Source organism: Eubalaena glacialis, chromosome 15, assembly GCF_028564815.1.
Source record: "Eubalaena glacialis isolate mEubGla1 chromosome 15, mEubGla1.1.hap2.+ XY, whole genome shotgun sequence".
NCBI classification, from domain to species: domain Eukaryota; kingdom Metazoa; phylum Chordata; class Mammalia; order Artiodactyla; family Balaenidae; genus Eubalaena; species Eubalaena glacialis.
The window spans coordinates 66203291-66222773 of record NC_083730.1 but is presented as its reverse complement, the minus strand read 5'-3'; the positions used below and the strand labels follow the sequence as shown (position 1 = coordinate 66222773).

The following is a 19483-nucleotide window of genomic DNA, read 5'->3' as shown; positions in this document are numbered from 1 at the left end:
AATCAAGCATTTAATGGAAATTCCAAGTCTGATATATTCAGTTATTATAACTGCTGTATCTTGAAAAGGAGACACGATACATCCTTTGATCGTGGGGAGCTTGCCCTGGCAAGGCCTCATTAACAAAGGTGCGGGAGTCCCCAGCTTGGTGGTCATTGCTCGTGCCTCTGGCCCTGCCCCCGTGTCTTCCTTCCCAGAGCTTCCTTGCTCATCTTACCCACCAAGCCCGACTCAGGGCTGGGGCCTAAGCATGGAGACTGACCTCCCAGGGGATCTACCCAGAAGGGTCCCCGCTGAGTGAACTGTTATGGCAGACTCTTCCTGTCCCCAACGTCCAGGGCATCGTCCTGGCCATCGGACCTTCCCCCAGGGGCATCATTTGAGGGTGTCACTTTCAGGAAATAATCCCGCAAGAGCAGACTGAAACATTTTGATCTTCATTGTGCAGTGCCCAAGGCTCCATATGGACCTCGTCCAAGCCAAGTAAGGCTGAGGACCACCTGAGTTACTGAGGTGAGAGTCCTCGACATTGATGACTTGCTACAGGGGTCACTGTAGGGGATGCACATGCATGCGCATGCGTATCTGTGTATGTGTTCTGCACGTGCCTGTATGTGCACTCTGGCCCATGGTGTGTGCATGTGTACGTGTGTATGATGTGCTACACAAGTGTGTGCGCACGTGCGTCTGTGGGTACGTTCACGTATGTGTGTGGTGTGTGCATGCATGTACACTAGTGCCCTTCCTCACAGTTGTGTGTGTACCCAGTCAGTGTCCCCTGCCGGCCAGAGGAACCTGAGAAGAGTGTCTGCAGGTGTCCAGCTTCTGGCCTCTCACCCTCAGCCAACACACCCAGGGGCTTTGAGGGCCTATCCCTTTCCCTGGAGAGTGTGGCTCCCCCTGTCCTGACCACAGAGGGAAGCTGTGGGCGGCCTAAATCTAGGTCACCTGGGTCTCTGAGCCCCACCTCTGCCTGACAGCACCTGGGGTGGAGGGGCCAGCGTGGCCAGTAGATGGACAGACAGATGGACAGCTGGCTCCCCATGTGGCTGGGTCCTCCCACCAAGTGGGCAGCTAAATCAACAGGCTGAGAAATTGGAGAGGGGCCCAGGGCCAGGCTGTGTGTTGGGCTGTCTGTTTGTTTGTTCTAGAGCTGTGGGAACTTCCAGCCTGCAGGGGGCCCTGGTGCCCTGCAGGGGCAGGGGGTGCTATCACCCAGGCCCAACCGACAGCCCCATCTGGTCCGGCCATCCCCTCACTGTCTCCCCCCATCTGTCCTCCTGGGCACTGGGCCCAGAAGACAGCACCCTCAGTGAGGGGAGTACAGCCAGGCCCGGGGCAGATGGGAGGCTGCACCCAGCTGCGCATGGCTATGCAGACCCTGGCCCATCCCTCCCGGCTCTGAGGGGCTGGTGTCACAGCAGTGTGTGCCTCTGTGCTGCCTTCTCTGTCGCCCCTCAGGTGACACCCTCCAGTGTCCGTGTCTGCCCCCTCAGTTGCCCTTTGTTCAATCTGCAGTCATCGGCCCCCCAGGGTCCAGGCCCTTGGATCAGGAGGCAGGTGGCACTGGGGACAGGAAGAGTCCCAGGTGATGCCACAGAAGGGGCGAGGGCGCCAGCCCCTTCCCTGGGCATGGCTCAGCTCACCCGCCCAGCGTCATCTCCAAGCCACCAAAGAGCACACACCAGGCTGTTTCTGGTCCCTAGCCTTTACCAAGAACTCCATGGGTTCTGCCTGGCGCCTCCTCACAGTCCTCAGTCCCCCTCACATGAACCCCACTATGCACCCAGGGCTCAGGGCCCAGCACAGGGTTCCCCACCAGAGTTTGGGGTAAGAGCCCACCACCAAGGAAGAGGCCTGGGTGGGCTCGCAGGGACTTGTGCTTCAGTTGGGGGCACCCCGAGGGAAGGGCCTGGGAGCAGTTAGGGGGCCAACAGAGCCACTGCTAGTCCAGGTGCATGGAGCCCCCAGGCTGGGGAGAGGGAGTCGCCTCCTTCAACCTGCAGGCGGTGTCACAAAAGACCAGGCCAGCGGGGTGGGGGCAGGGAAACCGCCCCTGCCCGGGATGGATGCGGCCTCACTACCAGCTCCCACAGGCCCTGGTCCCAGTCCAGCACCGCCCCCCCACCCCCCGCACCGCCCAAGGGTCTGCAAACCCACGGTAGATCGCGCAGACCGCGCTGGAGCCAGTGGGGCCACGAGCTGGGCGCGAAAGAGCCACCGGCGCAGACAGCGCCTGTTCCTCCCCGCCTCATGGGTGGAGCCCATGAGTCCTCTTCGGCTCCCCAGCCAGGGGCCAGGGGAGGGAGGCCACCCCACAGCGGCCCCACCTGCCCACCTCGGGGGCTCAGGGTTGCTGCCCATTCACGCCCACGCGGGCCACCCAGAAAGCCGCGTTCGTTGGCGTTGCGGACCAAGCGCTTTCGTTGGATGGAGGCAGATGAGACGCACCCAGGGGCCGAGGTCCTGCGCGAGGTGCCCACTGTGGGCGGGGAGCGGAGAGGAGGAATGGAGCTGCGAAGGGAGAATGGAGCTGCCCTGCGCACCCGCCTCTCCCGGCTCCAGCGAAGTTCGCCCCCTCACGCCTCCCGCCAAGGCTTGGCCCCCGGAGGCCCAGCCACCCGGGCCGCGGGGCCGGGGAGGAGCGGCTGCTGGCGGCTGAAAGGCAGGGCGCAGGCCGCTCCCGGTGCGGGGCCTGCCTGCGAGAGAACCGAGGCCCGTCTAGGCAGGCCCTGGAGGCAGTTCCCGGTGAATCAATCCTGAAACGAATGAACCGGGTCAAGAAAAGCCCAGCCCCTCTCTTTCTGAACCCCGGGTGGGGGAGATGGCTCTGCCCCGCTAGGTGCTCTAGTTCCTGGGGGATGGGGTCCCCAGTGCTCCTCACACTCACATCCTCCAGCCGCCCGTTCAGATCCATCTGTGTGCGTCTGTGCCCCAGGTAGCGGGAGACCCAGGCTGGGGGAGCGGGTGGTGCCCCACCTTGTCTCGCGGAGCACCTGAGCACAACAATCGGTGGGCTTGGCGCCCACCAGAGATGCACAAGGGCGCGAAGGTCCTTCCAAGCATGGGAACAGAGAGGCCCAGAGTGAATTCTGAGCGCTGGGCATGGCGCTGTCGAACTGCCTTTATGGTGGCGGGAGAGTGAGGAGTGGGGTCCCCCCCAAAGCTGTGAGGGCTCCAGTCTTGAGGGCTGCCCTGAGGAAGCCACGTGCGCTCCGGGGAGGCGGAGCTGGGTGCAGCAGTGCAGCCAGACTCTCCAGGGGCCTCCTTCTGCGTGCTGGGAAGAAAACCTCCGAAACAGCGCTTGCTTCAGGCAAAACTCTGAAGATGCTGGGGCGGGGGATGAGTGAGCCTCCGAACGCAAGGTGCCAGGGGAAGCGCTGGGATGCATCCCAGTGCCCACGTGGGACTCAGCACAGGGCCCGCAGACAGAAGCAAAGGCTGCAGCCCGGTCTTCACCCAGGACGGGCGGCTGCCTCGGCTCCATCCCGTCCCTGCCGCCTCCTCTCCTCAGCTAGACTTCTAGTCCCTGTACCTCGTGGAGGCCGGTCAAAGCCGAGCCTCGGTTTTAGGGCCCGTAAAGTGGTCTCATCCTAGTTCCCCCTTCGCTGCCAAGCGGCGCAGCGAAATGCGGGTCTTGTCTTCAGCCCACGTCTCAGGCGGAGGGGCATGCCGCGCCCTAAGGAGGCAGAGCCCGAGCAGCGCACGACCCCCGGCAGCGCCCAGCCCTTCCGGCCCGCGCGGGCCGGCGCCCAGCCGGGCCTCCTACCTCGCGCTCCCGGAGGTGCGGCCGGCAGGGGGAGTGAGGCGGAAGGGAGCCGCGGCCACTCCAGGTGAGGGATGAGGACTTCCCGCAGGCGGCGGCGCGCGCGGACGCGGTGTGCGGGGCGTCGCGGGACCAGAGGGCGCGAGCTCCGTCTGGGCGGCAGGGGCACTGTGGGTGGGGCGGCGGCGGGCGGTGAGGAGAGCGGCGGATCGGCCCCGGGAGGGACGCAGGGAGGGTCCAAGGAGCTCACCCCGGAGGCGCGGGAGGCGGCGACTCCGCAGCGTTCGGGCCTCTTTGGGCCCCTGCAGTTGGATTCCAGCAGGGACCGGGCGTTGACAGAGGGGTTTGGGGTCTGCAATTGCTCGGGTGAGTAGCTGCAGCCGGGGAAGCAGGGTTGCCAGTCCCAGGCGGAGCGGCGTGGGGGTGCCCTGACCTCCTCCAACGCTCTCTCGACCAGAATTGGCCCACCGGCCCACGCCACAGCGTCCTTTCTGCTCCCCCGCTTTTCCCCACCTAGCCTGGCCTCCCAGATCCCAGCTCAGGCATGAAGGGGTTAATAAGGGGCTGGGAGGACCCCGTCTCCTGTCTACCACCTCAGACTCCGAAGGCCAGGGACCTCAGGACAGTGCCCCAGGAGGCTGACCCTGCGACTCCAGAAGCCCCAGGGTTTTTCACTTTCATTTCTCCTTTCTCAACATTGGTGTCTGCCTCAGACTGGGCACCTGCCCACTGTCTTCAGGTGTTCGCCCAGGTATACAAGGAAGGCTCCCCAGGTGCACAGGACACAACCACGGGCACCCCCACATGCCAGGACAGCACACATCCCAGATGGCATACAACCACACGCACCCCACGCACCCACCTGCAGGTTGGATGCAGACCACCAGCAAGAGGTACCCATGGTGACCGCCCTGCACGCCTCTCTAGGTGCAGACCCTCAGCACGGGCTCCCCTCCTGCAGCACCATCACGACCTGCCCCCACCAACTCCCCTGCCAGCCGGGCTCTCCCTCCACCAGGAGCATCTCCGCCTGGGGTCCTGGAGGCCTGAGGCTGGCCCTGCTCAGAGAGGAGGGACAGGGACCTCAAGCCTGGCTGCTCTCAGCATCACACCACTCCCTGGACCTGCTCCTGGGCCCCACAGATCACTGTCACTGTCACAGCCCCACACGGCCACTCAGGGTGGGGGGCACACCCTGGCAACAGCTTCCCTTTTCTGGCATGGTCCACAAAGCTGCAGCCACAGCCTAGGAGGTGGGGCGGGGCTCACTGTACTTGAGGTCACACGCACCCACCCCCATCACACAGCAGGGTCCACATGCTCACCGACTTGACTCCAGCCTTGTATCTTTCCTGGACCTCAGGCCCGGGAGCCAGGCGTTTCCCGCTGGAGCCCACTCCCAGGTCCCCAGTTTCTGGGCCTTCCTGCCTCAGAGCCAGCATCCCCTCCAGCCTGGGATCTGAGGCCCTGGGACTGTAAAAACCCTGAGAGAGGCTGCTGCCTCCCACCCCCATCCAGGCAAGCGCAGGCAAAGCAACAGAGGCCTTGGAAATGGAGGCCTGACTGCCAGAGCCTCAGTGCAGGGCCAGAGAGGATCCTGGGAGCAGGGAGGCCTGGCGCCCTGCTGGGGATACTCTGGACTGGAAGGCCATGGATGCCCTGAACTGGGCAGAGAGGCCTCAGATGCAGTAGGTGCGCGGAAGCGCAGGCCAAGTCAGGTCTTAGCGTCCGGGATGCCTGGGCCTGAAGGCCCAACTGGGCAGCAGGGCCTTCCCAGGCAGGCAGGCTGACTGTGGGGTGGGTGGTGAGCGAGGGGCAGCATACGACCCGGCCGGCGGCCTGAATTCCTCCGACGTGTCCTCGGCTCCCTCGGCCAGTCCAGGCCCCGCCCCCGGCCCTCCCTGCACCGGGCCGGTGCGCGGGGAGGTCGGAGGAGCGGGCACTGCCCACCCTCCGGATGTATAAGCGTCCTGGCCAGAGGCGGGCGGTGCGCGCGGGTGCGCGTGACGCTCGGTCTCCCGGGCTGCTTGGCCTGGGCGGCGTCCCTCTGCTCAGGGTCCCCAGCCACGACAGTGAGCCGACCGAAGAGGGCTGGGGGCCGCTTGCTGGGCTGGGTCCTGTCCCTGAGCACCGAGGAAAGGACGACGCCGTGGCCCTGGGGCTGTCCGCCTGTGGCCAGTGCCGGAGCCCGGACTGCCCCCTCCTCACCCAGGTGCAGGGGCAGCCGGGGAAGAGGAGGCGGGAGGAGCCGAGGGCAGGGGCAGGGCCGGTGCCCCACTGCTACGGGCTGGGGCTGGGCGCTCCCAGCGTCCCCACCTCCCCTTGGGGGCTGGGGCTGGGCGCTCCCAGCGTCCCCACCTCCCCTTGGGGGCTGGGGAAGCTGATGGCTTCGCTATACAGAGGGAACCCAGGCCTCGGGGAGCAGCGGGATGTCCAAGGGGTGCTGGTCATGAAGGCCCCTGGGAGCAGAGGCAAGGGACTGGGACCTTGAAAAGCAGGAGGGCCCACACCCCCAGGGCTCTCAACCCATCAGGGCCCCTCGGCTGCCACTGGCCCAGAGTGGGGGGCCGTGACGCCATAATCCCCTGGGCCCAGGGCCGGTGGCTGTGAGTGGCACCGCAGGCCCCCGCCCCCGGGGCCCGAGGGCTGGGCTGGCCTCGGTGGGGCCGGGTGCACGCAGTCGGAGGCGGCGCCGGTCAGGCCGCCGGGCGCCTATGGACGCACGGAGCCCGCTGTCTCCCCGGGCCAGCGCGTTCAGCATTGCCTCTCTGGTTGCAGCAAAGGCCGCAGAGCACACCACTCGCCTGGGCCCCGGGTTCTCCGACCGGGTGAAGCTTCGCAGGCTGCTGGGATCCCCGGCCAGGATGCACTTCAGCACCGTCACCAGGGACATGGAAGGTGAGCCTCCTGCTGCGTCTACACGGACCCGCCCGCCAGATCCCCTGCCGCCGCTGCCATGGGGCCCAAGCAAAGAGGGTTGGCAGGATCCGGGCAAAGAGCGGGTGGAGGGAGCTCTGGCGGGGTGAGTTCCAGGCTTCTAGCTTGGACTCTAGGGTGGAGAGGAAGGGGAGCATCCTGCCCAAATTCTGTGCCCCTGTCCAGCCTGGAGACCCTCCAGCCTGGGGACCCCGCTGCAGAGACCCGCACGCAGCTAGACACAGGAGCAGAAGAGGGCGAGGGGAGGCTGGGAGGACAGGAAAGAAGGACCAGAGAAAGGCGGTGGCAGAGGGGTCGTGAGCTCAGAGAGGCGGGAGGAAAGGAGAGGAGCGTGAGATTGTCAGGGGACATGGAAAAGGGGGGGAGAGCAGCGGGAGAAAAAGAAATTGAGAAAAGGAGAGAAAACAGAAAACCCAAAAGAAGAAAGATGAAAAGGAAATGAAGAGGGCAAGAACGAAAGAGGAGAAAGTGGAGGAAAATTTACGAAAGAAAGTTGAGTCATAAAAAGAGAAAAAGAGAAAGAGTTCAGTTTTTATTCAAAAAAAAAAGAGTTAAAAGCCATGAATAACAGAGAGACGCACGCAGAAAGGAGGGGAACAGGCAGACTGAAAAGAAAGACAAAGCGCTGAGGGGCTAGCAGGAAAAAGAGGAAGAGGCAGAAAATAAAACAGAAATAAGGAGACGCGAGAGAGATAGTGGAAGGAGGAAAGAGGATGCGGAGGGGAGACTTGAACGAGGAAGACAAAGGTAAGGAAATAACAAATTGCAAAGAGCCCGGAGAGAGAAGTGCAACGCGGGAGGGCGGCAGAGCGAGGGGCGGCCGGCGGGCGCTCGCTCCGGGGAGCCGGTCCGGGCGGTCGGGGGGCCGGGAGGAGGCGGGGGCGGGGAGGGGGCTGGGGGAGGCCATTGTCTCGGCGGGGGCGGGGGCGGGGGCGCGGGGCGGGGCGGGGCGGGGCGGCTCCGCGGGCGGCGGCGTGGGGCGGCGCGGCCCGGGGCGCGGCGCAGCGCGCGCCCGCCACTCGGCCCGGGGCGCGGGGCAGCGCTCACCTCGGCGGGGCGGCGCGGCCCGCGGGTCATGATCTCCGCGGTGTCCAGCCCGTGGCTCACGCAGCTCTCACACTTCTGCGACGTTGCAGCCTTCACGGCCAGCAGCCTGAGCGGCCTGGGGGCGGCGGGGGGCTTCCCGGGCGCCGCGTCGCCGGGCGCCGACCCGTACGGCCCGCGCGAGCCCCCGCCGCCGCGCTACGAGCCGTGCACCGCCGCCGCCCCCGGCGCCCCGGGCCCGCCGCACGCCTACCCGTTCGCGCCGGCCGCCGGGGCCGCCACCAGCGCCGCTGCCGAGCCTGAGGGCCCCGGGGCCAGCTGCACGGCCGCCGCCAAGGCGCCGGTGAAGAAGAACGCGAAGGTGGCCAGCGTGAGCGTGCAGCTGGAGATGAAGGCACTGTGGGACGAGTTCAACCAGCTGGGCACCGAGATGATCGTCACCAAGGCCGGCAGGTCAGGGCGCCCCTCCCTAGCCGCGCGCCTCGGTCCGACGCACGCGAGCGGGGCCGGCAAGCGGGGTGGGGGCGCGGCCGGCTCCTCCGCTCCTGGGTCCCGGCTCCGGCGACAGCCGCCTGGCGCGCGGGCGGTGGGGCCGGCGGAGGAGCGCGGCCGCCCGGGTGCACCCTCAGCCCCAGGACGCCGGCGCCTGAAGCAGGGGCCGGCTCAGCTCGCCGGGCCCTCCCAGGGGCCTCACCAACTGGCAGATCCCAGTGGATCCCAACTTTTCAGAGGAAACTGCCTTCTTTGGTTCCCTAGTTCAGTCCATCCGGGCTACATAGAGGCGCAGCCCGGTCATGGGGCAATTGTCCGGAACGTTGTAGGAGAGAGTTAAGACCCTTCAAAACTGTGCTGTGTTTCAGGGGAGTTTGCTATCCAGTCTTCTCAGGCCTACGTCTCGGGCGATGGTGGGGCCTGGCTCTGCTGCTGGGGCCGCCGCCTTCAATTGGCCTGTGTTTGTTTTAAGGGCCCAGAGAGAAGGGGAACAAGTTTTGCGATGCAACCAATTTGACCGGCAGACAAAGGCGGGTGCTGGTCTGTGTCTAGTGTACACAGGAGACACCAGCTCTGGGTCCACACAGCCAAGGGGAGCTCAGGGCCTATTTGCAGAGCCTGCTCATGGTTTCTCTTTCCGTGCCGCGGTGTCCGCCCGGGGAGCCTGGGGCCTGTGCCCAGCTCCAGATCAGGGGTCTTCTCCAGGCTCTCCTGCTGGCCCTGGGCACTTGGCCTCCCCCTGGCACCCCATGAGGACTGTGCCCCAGCCTCCGGCCCAGTCCAGCCCAACAAGGGCCTCGGCGGGGCCAGGCTCGCCCCAGAAGCCAGCATTCTGCAGCCCTCTCTGGCCTGCAGAGGCAAGGGCAGGGGTGGCAGGCTTGTCCAGGAGGGCTGGCATCTGTTTTCTGCCCACCGCCCGCAAGGAGTTGCCTGTGAGGGGAAGCTGCAGGACCAGCAGGTGGGGGCCTCATGCTGTCCTCCAGGGCCCAGCGGCCCACACTCAGGGCAAGGCCGGCCGATGGCCAGTGGCCAGGGTAGGAGCCACAGAATGTCCTTTCCAGAGCCCGGGTCAGTCACTGAGTCGGAGCCCAGGGGAGGGAAGAGTTAGGGGACCCCAAGGACACAAGCCAAATCAGCCTTGAGTAGCTGCATCTTGGGAACTTGCGTGTGTCCCCGAGGAAGGTGGGGAGACTCCAGCACTGGGTGGGAGACAGGGCCTCAGAGTCGGGACTGTGGACTCCAAGGCTTGGCCTCACTGGAGGGACTGGGGAGCAGCCGCAGATCCAGCCAAAAGGGCGACTGGGACTCCTCAGAATCACACGGTCGGCCTCGCTTTCACTTTGTTCGAGCCGGGAGCTTAGGGCGGTTGATTAGATCGAGCAGGGGAGGCCTGGCCGAGGGCCGAGGATCCCGGGGGCCGGTGCTACTGCCGGCTGAAGCTAGCTCGGGATGGGACGGCTGGATCGGCAGTTGCTAGGCTGGGTCTACACGGGCAAAGTTGGCGGAAGAAGCCAAAGGCCTGTGTTCAAGAGTGGAGGCTTGGCTCGAGCACTGAGTTCGCCATTGTTGTGTTTCTAAAAAGGGGGCAGGGGGCTGTCCTGCGTCCACTCGCCCTCGGCTGGGCAGGGGCCTGGTCGGGTTAGTCAAGCAGACGAGTGAGGGGAGATGCGACGAGGGGCCTCCCCACCCAGCACAGCGGCCGGCCCGGCGGGGAGGCCACGTCCTGGGCTGGTGGAGGCGGGCCGCCCTGCCCTCCCCCACCTGAGGTGACCGAGGTCCCACCGCCCCCAGGCGCATGTTCCCCACCTTCCAAGTGAAGCTCTTCGGCATGGACCCCATGGCCGACTACATGCTCCTCATGGACTTCGTGCCCGTGGACGACAAGCGCTACCGGTGAGCGCCCAGCCGGGCCTGGAGGGCGGTGGGTCCCTGCCTGGCCAGGCTGGTGAGGGTGGGTGGCCCAGGACAGTAGTGACCGGTGCCCCCTCCCCACTCCTGCCAGACCCCAGACCCACACGCCCCACCCCCAGCAGTTCTGGGGAGTGGCCCTCAGGGGGTCATGCAGGCTGGGCCCCCACCGGCTGGCCCCTCGCACACAGCCCCTCTCCCGAGAGGTGAGCGCCGGCACCCCGTCCCTTCCCCCACCCCCCGGGAACGCTGGGCCCCAGAACTGGCAGGAAAGGTGGGGTGGCCAGGAGAGACTATGCAGGGCGGGCCTGGCCGCCCGGACAATTAACAGCAATTAATAAAGAGAACCTGGTCCGCCCTGCGCCCTAGGCCGCCGGCGTGGCCCAATCTGGGCTCCTGCCGCGCCGGCGACACAGGAGGCCCAGAGCAGCGACCCGCATGCGGCGAAATGTGGCGCCAGGGCCCGGCTTCCTCCCTCTGGTCGCTTCCTGCCGCTTGTGTATCAGGACGGGGAGTTTTCTCTTTCCTCACATTGCCCCCGGAAAAGCTCCCCGTTCACCTGTGGGAACCTCATCAGAGGCACCTTCGGGGTTCCCTCAGCAAGGCCCTCACCCCAGCATGCTGTGGCCCCTGCCCCGGCGTCCCAGGTACGCGTTCCACAGCTCGTCCTGGCTGGTGGCCGGGAAGGCAGACCCCGCCACGCCCGGCCGCGTACACTACCACCCCGACTCACCGGCCAAGGGGGCACAGTGGATGAAGCAAATCGTCTCCTTCGACAAGCTCAAGCTGACTAACAACCTGCTGGACGACAATGGCCATGTGAGCGACCCCCCCAGGCTACCGCCCTGTCCCCCAGCAGGCTCTCGGGAGTCCCTGCTGACTGGAGCCAGAGGCAGAGCTTGGGCAGCTTGGGTGTGGATGAGGGACAGGCCAAGGAGAGCCAGCCCTCCGGTCAGGGGCTCAGGGACTGGTGGGTCACACTGCTTCCCTCGCCCCACTCCTTGTGTTTTGCTGGAGGCTTTTTAACTGGAAAGGATGGGGCCGTGCGGGGTGGGGGGTGAGGGCAGCAGCCTTTGGAATCCAGGCGGTGATGCCCCACGGCCCAGCCTCCTTTTGGGAGCTCAGGGTTCTGCCGAGTTGTCTGGAAGCTCACTGCCCGTCCGGACCTTGGCTGGTTTCCTAGCTCGGCCCTCACCACCTTTCTTCCAGATTATTCTCAACTCCATGCACAGATACCAGCCACGCTTCCACGTGGTCTATGTGGACCCGCGCAAAGACAGCGAGAAATACGCCGAGGAGAACTTCAAAACCTTTGTGTTTGAGGAGACACGCTTCACTGCGGTCACTGCCTACCAGAATCACCGGGTGAGGCCCGGGGTGGCCCGGTCAACACTTCTGGGCAGGGGTGCAATTTTCAGTTGCTGCCTGGGGGACAGAAGGTTCCATTCCTGGAAACCCCACTCGATGGAGCCCCACCCCCAGAGCCTCAGGCAGCCCCCTCCCCTCTGCTGCAGGCGGGACCAGCCTCCTATCAGGTTGACCTCTCAAGCGGGAACTGTCACTGTGGCCTGAAAGTTTGTTTTCCAAACCATTCCGGAAACTCCCCATCAGGGGCCTGATGCGTGGTTTACCCAGATTCCTAGGGTGCCCCTCCACTCCGGACCACAGCGGGGCGGGGGGTGGAAGTGACTACATTCCCATCCCAGCCGGGGGCACAGGGTCTCTATCCTAATCACTTGGGACGGAAAAGACAGGTTCCTTAGCGAGAAAGGGGTCTCCCCAGCACCCCTGCCCCAGGAGAGAGGCACAACCCCTGCGGGGGAGGGAGCAGTTGTGGGCCAGGTATTTCTGGTCAGCCGAGAGTAGAGGGGCCCTTCCTGAGTTGGGGGGGGCTCTCCTAACGCTCCCCTCCCCTCCACCGAGGTCCGTTGGCCCCAAGAGCAGGGGCTGGAGCCGGGTGCTCAGTGCCCGCTTCCCTGCAGATTACCCAGCTCAAGATCGCCAGTAACCCTTTCGCCAAAGGCTTCCGAGACTGCGACCCCGAGGACTGGTGAGTGTCCCCCGAGGAGACGGCGAGCGCGCGGGCGCCTGGCCGGGCGCCCCCTGACCCGCCGCCCACCTCCCTCCCGCAGGCCCCGGAACCATCGGCCCGGCGCACTGCCGCTCATGAGCGCCTTTGCGCGCTCGCGGAACCCCGTGGCCTCCCCGACACAGCCCAACGGCGCGGAGAAAGGTAGGGCCGGGGTCGTGGGATCTGGGCAGACGGCCGCGCCCGGCCTCGCCTGCGCCGCAGGGGCGCTCGCGGCCTTCGCGCGCCGGTTGCACAACGGCCGCGGCGGCGGGCAAGCGCGCACTCGCCCGCCCGGCCTGACGGCTGCGCCTGCCCGCCCCGCCCGCCGTCCCAGTGGAGGGCGCGGGCCCCCGGGGAGGGCCGGGGGCTGGGCAGGGGCGCGGGGCGGGGGCGGGCGCGCTCTCGCGGGCCTCTCCGCGGCTCAGCCCTCGGCCCTCCCCACAGACGCGGCCGAGGCCCGGCGAGAATTCGAGCGCGACGCGGGCGGCCCGGCCGTGCTCGGGGACCCGGCGCACCCGCCGCAGCTGCTGGCGCGGGTGCTGAGCCCCGCGCTGCCCGGGGCCGGCGTCCCGCTGCCCGGCGCGCCCGGAGGCCGGCCCAGCCCCCCGCACCCCGAGCTGCGCCTGGAGGCGCCCGGCGCGTCGGAGCCGCTGCACCACCACCCCTACAAGTACCCGGCCACCGCCTACGACCACTACCTCGGGGCTAAGAGCCGGCCAGCTCCCTACCCGCTGCCGGGCCTGCGCGGCCACGGCTTCCACGCGCACCCGCACGCGCACCCGCACCACCACCCCACCGTGAGCCCCGCAGCCGCCGCCGCCGCGGCCGCCGCCGCCGCCGCCGCCAGCATGTACTCATCGGCCGGGGCCGCGCCGCCTGGCTCTTACGACTACTGCCCCAGATAATGCGGGCGCCCGCCTGGGGGTCCGGTCCACCTAGCCTGGGGCCACCGGAGGCCCCCTTCCCGGGCCTCCAAGCCGTGGGGCCTCCATCCGCCAGCCCCAGAGCTGTCCAAGGACCTGGTTCCCTGGCCCCCTGGCCCCAGGGCCACCGCGGGTCACTCCTCAGCCCCGAGGGCCCCGGGTCCGCACCGCCAGTGCCAAAGTGCGCGGTTCGCGCCGGAAGGAAGTGATATTTATTGTTCTCCGCGAGACCGCGACGTCCCCCGGCCCGGCTGGCAGTTGCAGTGTATACGACCCGAGAACCCGTCTGCAGGCGGTGTAGATACTTGTAGATATTTGTAGATAACTGTAGATACCGCGCCGGCGCCGCCTTGATAAACGGTTTCGCCTCTTTTGGAAGCTGCCTGAGTGTCCATTTCTTTGCGTCCAGTCACATCGCGCGGGATGTCTCGGGGAGAGCGAGTCCGGGCTGACTCGGGGACTCGGGGTCTCCCTGCAGCCGGTTCCTGGGCGGGGCGGGGGGCCCCTGAGGTGCGCTCCGAGCCCCTCCTCCCAGCCCCCTCCCGGCCACGCCTCCCTGCGTCCTCTCCCCGCCCCTCCCAGCCCGGCCCGCGCGCCCCTCCCCCACTGCCACCTTGTGGCCCCAGGTGTGCATCCGGCCTTGTTAAATTCCTCACTTGGCGGTTGTCCCTTTTCTAGGACTTGGGCCCTCACCCCTGGCCTGTTTTCAGGCCGGTGCCTGTCCTGTGTGTTTTTCCACGGAAGCTGGTATAACGGTCTTGGTCATGCAGGACAGGACACTGTCCGTTGGGTGCTGGGAAGGGGAGAAGCCCTGACTCTTATCGGAAAGACAAAAACAGGTAGTTCTGCTCTTGTAGCATTTCCCTGGCTGGCCCTGGCTCAGGCCTGCGTTTTCCCCTGTTTATTGACTTTATTTGCTGTGAGTGTCCCCACGGAGTGACCTGGACGGGGCCACAATGACAGTGGTCATGAGTCATCTTGAAACCTGCCTGTGAAGCGTTTTTCCCAAGCCAGGTGGTGAGGGACCTATTAGCTCAACAACAGGGATGGGGCCAGAGGAACCCTTTGATCCCTCCCTTCCTGAGTCCGGGCAGGAAGAGCTGACAGCCTGTCAACGTCAAGGCTGCCGACTTGGACACGAGACGGACGGGAAATGCAAGTGGCCGAGGTTTTGTCCCCCTTCTGTGCCTGACCCAGTGTATTTGTGTCGATCGCTGCCAGGAGGCACCACATCTCCAAGGACACGGCCAGCCATTTCCTGATGCCTGCCCTGCGCTGGACTCTTTTCCCGGATGTGTTGGTCCTGGAGGCGGAAGTGACCTAGAGCTTAGCAATTGGACGGCAGGAACCGTTCCCTTGAGGCAGGTCTAGGAAGGGAGGTGGTGACCAAGGCTGCTGAAGGGTGAGCTCTGGAGCCCAGGGCCCTCCAGAGCCTCATGGGGCACCTGGTGCCAGGGCATGAAGACTTGCAGCATCTACCTGAGTGGCCAGCAGGCTCCGTGGACAGAGCTTCAGGAACGCACTCCTGAGGGGATCCCTGGACATCACCCCTGATGGACACTGTCTACTCCCCACTGCAGATCTCCCTCTGGGTGAGCCAGCTGTGCCACTGGGCTCCCCTGCTTGGGGGCCACAAATGCACCCAGCACCCCCTTGTCCTGGGAGGCCTGCAGGAGTGATGGGCAGTGGTTTGCCCTGCTGAACTAGTCTTCCCTGTGGGCGCCGGCCACCCCTTCAGGACCACCGTGGTTCTCAGGCCTCCCTCTCCCTGCTGCACACTTTCACCATCCAGACCGGGGGAGAACCATGGGTGGAGAAATCTCTTTCCTGGTTTTGTTCAAAGCTAAAGTGAGGAGATGCTTCCCCTGAACCAACGCTGGTACCTGGCGTTTGCAGGTGAGAGGACTCAGCAGAGCGTGGCCCCTCCTGAGATCACCACCCACTGGAGAGGGAGAGCCCCGCTGCTGTCTGATGTGGGGCCGCGCACACGCTGATGAACGGGACAGAATAAAGGTCAACGTCCGGCTCCCGGCCGGCTGCATTAGAGAGCCAGGCGGCCTGTGGGCTAGACCCTGCAGACGGTCGCCTGCCCTGGGGAACGGCCCCCAGAGGCGGGTTCTCTCCCGCTGCCCCCACAGGTAAGTTGGCCTGGCTGAGAACTTGTCATACGCGGGTCGTGAGCCGGGTGCCCAGCCGGCCACAATGCGCTGGTCAGGGTTCTCTATCTCAGACCAGTGTCCAGTCTCCGGTGAAGGGTGCTTGTTTGTTCTCGAGTGGGTGCTGTGCTGCCCATCACCCCCACAGACTGCCGTCACCCTGCCTTTTATCCTGGGGGTCAGAGGGAAGGGTTGGCTTGGGGCACCCAGCCTCTGCTGTGGGCTTCGCGTTTCAGAAAGGCGCTTGGGCCTCTCTCGGTCACTCATCCTGACCCAAGTGCTTGGTGAGCACCCTCAGCTGCAGGCATCCTCCCTGGGACCGTCCATTGTCTTCCCTCTTCCGGCCCCTCCTCCCACACCCCGACCCTTCTCTGTGTGTGGCTGGGGTCCTGTTCACCCCTCCTCTTCGGGGCGACAGCTCACCCTCAGCTGTTGGATGCCCCACAAGCATCTTCCTTGCGTTTCCCTGTCGGCCCAGAGGCCCTGTTCCACCCCTCTTGCCTGTCCCCAGGTTCTGGCTGCCGGGGCAGCGAGGATGAGAGCTAGGACCAGGAGGGACCTCAGAGCTCTGGTCCAGGGGCTCTGGACTCTTCAATCCCGAAGCTCTTCAAAGAACAACAACGTCCACTGTGTGAAAGAGGGAAAGTCGGGAGCAAGTGGAGGAGGGTGGGGCCTTCGGGCCCCACATCAGGGGTCTCAGGAGCCCAAGGACCCTGGGGTGCGGGGTGACAATGCCCAGCAGTAGGCGGCTCCCTGGACCGGCTGCCGCCTTCCTCCGTCCCACAGCCTGTGTCTGGGACGTAAAGGGCCCAGCTCCCAGGGAGGCTCGGGAACTGCCTGCCCTCCCCGTGCCCCCGGCGCAAATGGCTGGCGGTTCTGGAGACTTGCCCGGTGCCAGGCGCCCCGCAAGCCCGGCAGTTGCACCCCTTCACCTGAGTCCCCAGAGCCCCTGCTCTGGAGCCCTGCGACCCCACAGAACCGCCCCCCCTGGTGTGAGGATGCTCAGGACGGACCCCCTGCACCGCATTGCCAGCCGTGGGATGCAGGTGGTCTGTCCGGTGGTCCTCAGGCCCGAGTTGAGGAGGGAAGGGCCCTGGCGGTTGTGGGGCTGCAGCCCCTTTCCTGGGGCTGGGGAGGTCCAGAGGGTATGTGGGCCATGGACGGGGGTGGGGGCGGGGGAGCGTGATGCAGTGCCCTCCAGGTGCTGCTGCAGATCAAAGCCACGTGCAGGCGGCCAGAGGGAGGTGGGGGCCAGGAGCTTCTTCTAGGACCAAAAGGATGATTCCCATGGAGGCCGGAGTGCAGCCCAGCTGGAGCTGGGTGCAAAGGGGGCGAGCCTGGTTCCACAGGCCCAGGCCTTGGTTTCCCTACTGTGACGGGGGGCCCCCTCCTCCTCTGGGTGGGCCCAGTGAGGCCCTTCGGTTCTGCGGGTTACCGGGCAGAACCTCCGCACAGGCCTGTCCCCATGTGCCTTCCCCAATATGGAAGCGGCTTCTGTGTCCTGACTCGGGCCCAGCTGGGAACAGGCAGGGGACACGGCCCAGCCCTGGGAGGGGACGATGGGGTGTTTGCTGGTCTACCTCACACGTTTTCTGTATTTAGAAAAACTCAAATTGTGCCTTTGATTCAATTCCCTTTCCTGCTTGTTGTACTACTTCAAACCAGATGGGTTCACGAGATGAAACTTTGGAATCTCGGCGTCTCCACTTAACTGCTGCCAGGTCTGTGTGTGGGAAACAGCAGAACCAAAGGTATTTTGTTGAAAGCAGCCCACTTCGGGAGGAGCTGAGGTCTTAATAGCAGCGATTAAATTATCTTCTTAATTATAAAGAGGAATGTTGACATCCTTTATCAGCTCTCGACTGCACGGAGCACACACCTAACCCCCTCCTCCCAGCCCCACCACGGCGCCCCCCTGGGCTGGCGGACAGCCGGGTGCTCCTGCGGCGAGGACCTCCATGCCAGTGATCCAGAGATGCCATCTCGGACATCCAAAGGCTCAGTCTTCCTTGGTGGCGTCAGCAGGAGCCTGCGCCTCCGGTGGACGGGGCCGGACCTGAGGAAAGGCTCATTTTCTCAGCCACGTGTGTGTGTGCCCACTGGGTAGGGCCCGTGCAGCTCTGGGGGCTACCCTCTTGCCCCGAAGACAGCCAGCCCCCCCACCCACCCCCAGGAGACCCTCATCCTCCGCAGCCCCTCCCCCAGCACTGGCCCCTCCAGGACAATGCCCCTCCCAGCACTCCTGTCTTCCCAGCCTCCTCCTGGCTCCTCTTGGTCATCCTAGCCTCAGTTCCTCTCCCCTTTTTCCCATCTCAGAGCCCAACCTTTATCCCAGGATGCATTTTCTAGGTTCTTTCCCAGGACCTTTTGTGACCTCGTCACCCAGTGAAGGTGGTGATGGCAGCCAGGCCAATGGAGGCCTCATGCAGGGAGAGGACAGCGCTTGGGGTCTCTCCAAGGCCCCGGCTGCACTTGGACCTTCCCCCAGCAGGGGGGGCGTCCCCAAGGGCAGGCAGGTTCTCCATGGCAGGGGCTGCCTGGTAGACTGGGTTGCTGCCCGGAACACAAGCCCTTCCCACATGCCTTAGTGCGCTGGGACCCCTGTGTGCCCGAGGGCCGACTGGCCGCCGCTTCCTTTGAGGCCAGCAGGTGGGGCTCGGGGCTGCAGGAGCCCCACACACCCGGGTCGGGCGCGAGGCCATCACCTCCTCCCCTCCAACGTTGTGCTGGGGACTCGGAGCCCCTGGGTGTGGCTGTGAGGCTGAAGCAAAATATGGAAGTAGCCGCGTCTGTGCAAACTGTCACCCTTCTGGTAACAGTGAGTGGAGTCTTAAAGGGGCTAAGAAAAACAGGAAGCTTCCTTAAGACGCGGCTGGCCCGTCTGGAAGCTCTCTGGCTGGGCCCTTCTCCTGGGAGACCCTGTGAGGTGGGGACTGGGCTGCCGCTGAGCCAGGAGGCGGGCACTCACCCACCCACCACCTCGCGGCCGGCCTATGCCAGCGAGAAGCCTCTGGCCATTTAGGGCAAAGTCACTGTCCACGGGGGTGGCCGAGGAGAGGCCACGCCCCACACGTGCCTGCTGCTGTATTCCCTCACCAGACAGCGCTACCCGAGAGCTGACCCACCACCCCGAGGAGGCGGGTGGCGGCCCTGTTTCCCCTTCTGCGGGCTGGGGTGTCCCAGGCACATTTCACCTCCTTGGCTCTGATGATCAATCCCTCCCTCCCTTTGGGTGGCTGGCTGGGAGGGTCCATTTAGAGACGGCCCAGGACACAGTCAGCACCCCCTTCAGGAGAGCTGGACACCCAGTCGTGCCCACAAAGTGCTGCAGGGCTGGCCCCAGAGCTGCCTGGGCTTCATCTGCCACTGTCACTGTCCTGCCATCACCTGCTTTCCTGAGTCCAAGGCCATGGGGGCCAATCCCGCCCTCTCATGGGCGGGCTGCAGGCGGGAGCCCCCAGGCAACAGGCAGCCCGACACCATTGCTGCCAGGAAGGGGCCTGGTCTCAGGTGGGCTGGGATAACCTCTTCCTCGTGCTGACAGGGCCGATTCGCTCCCGGAAGCCGGCCCAGCCCTGCGCTCTGTGGCTGGGTCCCTCCAGTGGTCAGCTGCTTCCATGCATGTGTCTCTCCCCAGGGAATTAAGTTCCCAGAAGCCAGAGATCCTATCATGTGTACACCCAGAAAATAACTTAACGATGAATATAAAACCTGGATTAAACCACAGCAAGAGATCACTTCACACCCATTAGGATGGATGGATATTATCAACACAAAACAAACAGAAAATAACAAGTGCTGGTGGGGATGGGGAGAAATTGGAACCCGTGCACTGCTGGTGGGAATGTAAACTGGTGCAGATGCTGTGGGAAGCTAGAGTTTTCTCAAAAAGTGAAACATAGCATTACCATATGACCGAGCAATTCCACTCCAGGGAGTGGACCCAAGAGAACTGAGAGCAGAGACTTGAACCCGAACTTGTCCACTCACGCTCAGGGCAGCTCAAGTCACAGCAGCCGAGAGGTGGAAACAGCCCACCTGTCAATAGCTGATCAATGGATAGAACTGATCAATTGAAAAATGGATAAAAAGATATGAACTGTCCACACAGGGGAATAAAAAGGACATTCTGACACTACAACGTGGATGACCCTTGATGTGATGCTGTTGAAATGAGCCAGACACA

The 19483-nt window shown here is 64.9% G+C and overlaps 1 protein-coding gene across 2 annotated transcripts; it reads left to right on the top strand.

Annotated features, from left to right (window-relative positions):
- The first annotated feature begins 5917 nt into the window (after window positions 1–5917).
- Window positions 5918–13410, top strand: TBX1 (T-box transcription factor 1). Of its 2 annotated transcripts, XM_061169734.1 has the most exons (9): window positions 5918–5978; window positions 6545–6664; window positions 7840–8200; window positions 10031–10132; window positions 10795–10966; window positions 11357–11512; window positions 12130–12197; window positions 12280–12380; window positions 12663–13410. In XM_061169734.1, exons 2-9 carry the CDS (start codon window positions 6631–6633, stop codon window positions 13121–13123), a joined length of 1455 nt encoding a protein of 484 aa, XP_061025717.1. In that variant the 5' UTR covers window positions 5918–5978; window positions 6545–6630; the 3' UTR covers window positions 13124–13410. The 2 variants fall into 2 exon arrangements, with proteins under 2 accessions (XP_061025717.1, XP_061025716.1); XM_061169733.1 differs by lacking the exons at window positions 5918–5978; window positions 6545–6664 and having other exon boundaries at window positions 7736–8200.
- Window positions 13411–19483: the final 6073 nt, after the last annotated feature.

Bases quoted from the DNA above. Each gene is read 5' to 3' on its own strand.
- TBX1 (XM_061169733.1), top strand. From the start codon at position 7,779: ATGATCTCCGCGGTGTCCAGCCCGTGGCTCACGCAGCTCTCACACTTC. The intron at 10,967-11,356 runs GTGAGCGACCCC...CCTTTCTTCCAG, and splicing joins TGCTGGACGACAATGGCCAT to ATTATTCTCAACTCCATGCA. The intron at 11,513-12,129 runs GTGAGGCCCGGG...GCTTCCCTGCAG, and splicing joins CTGCCTACCAGAATCACCGG to ATTACCCAGCTCAAGATCGC.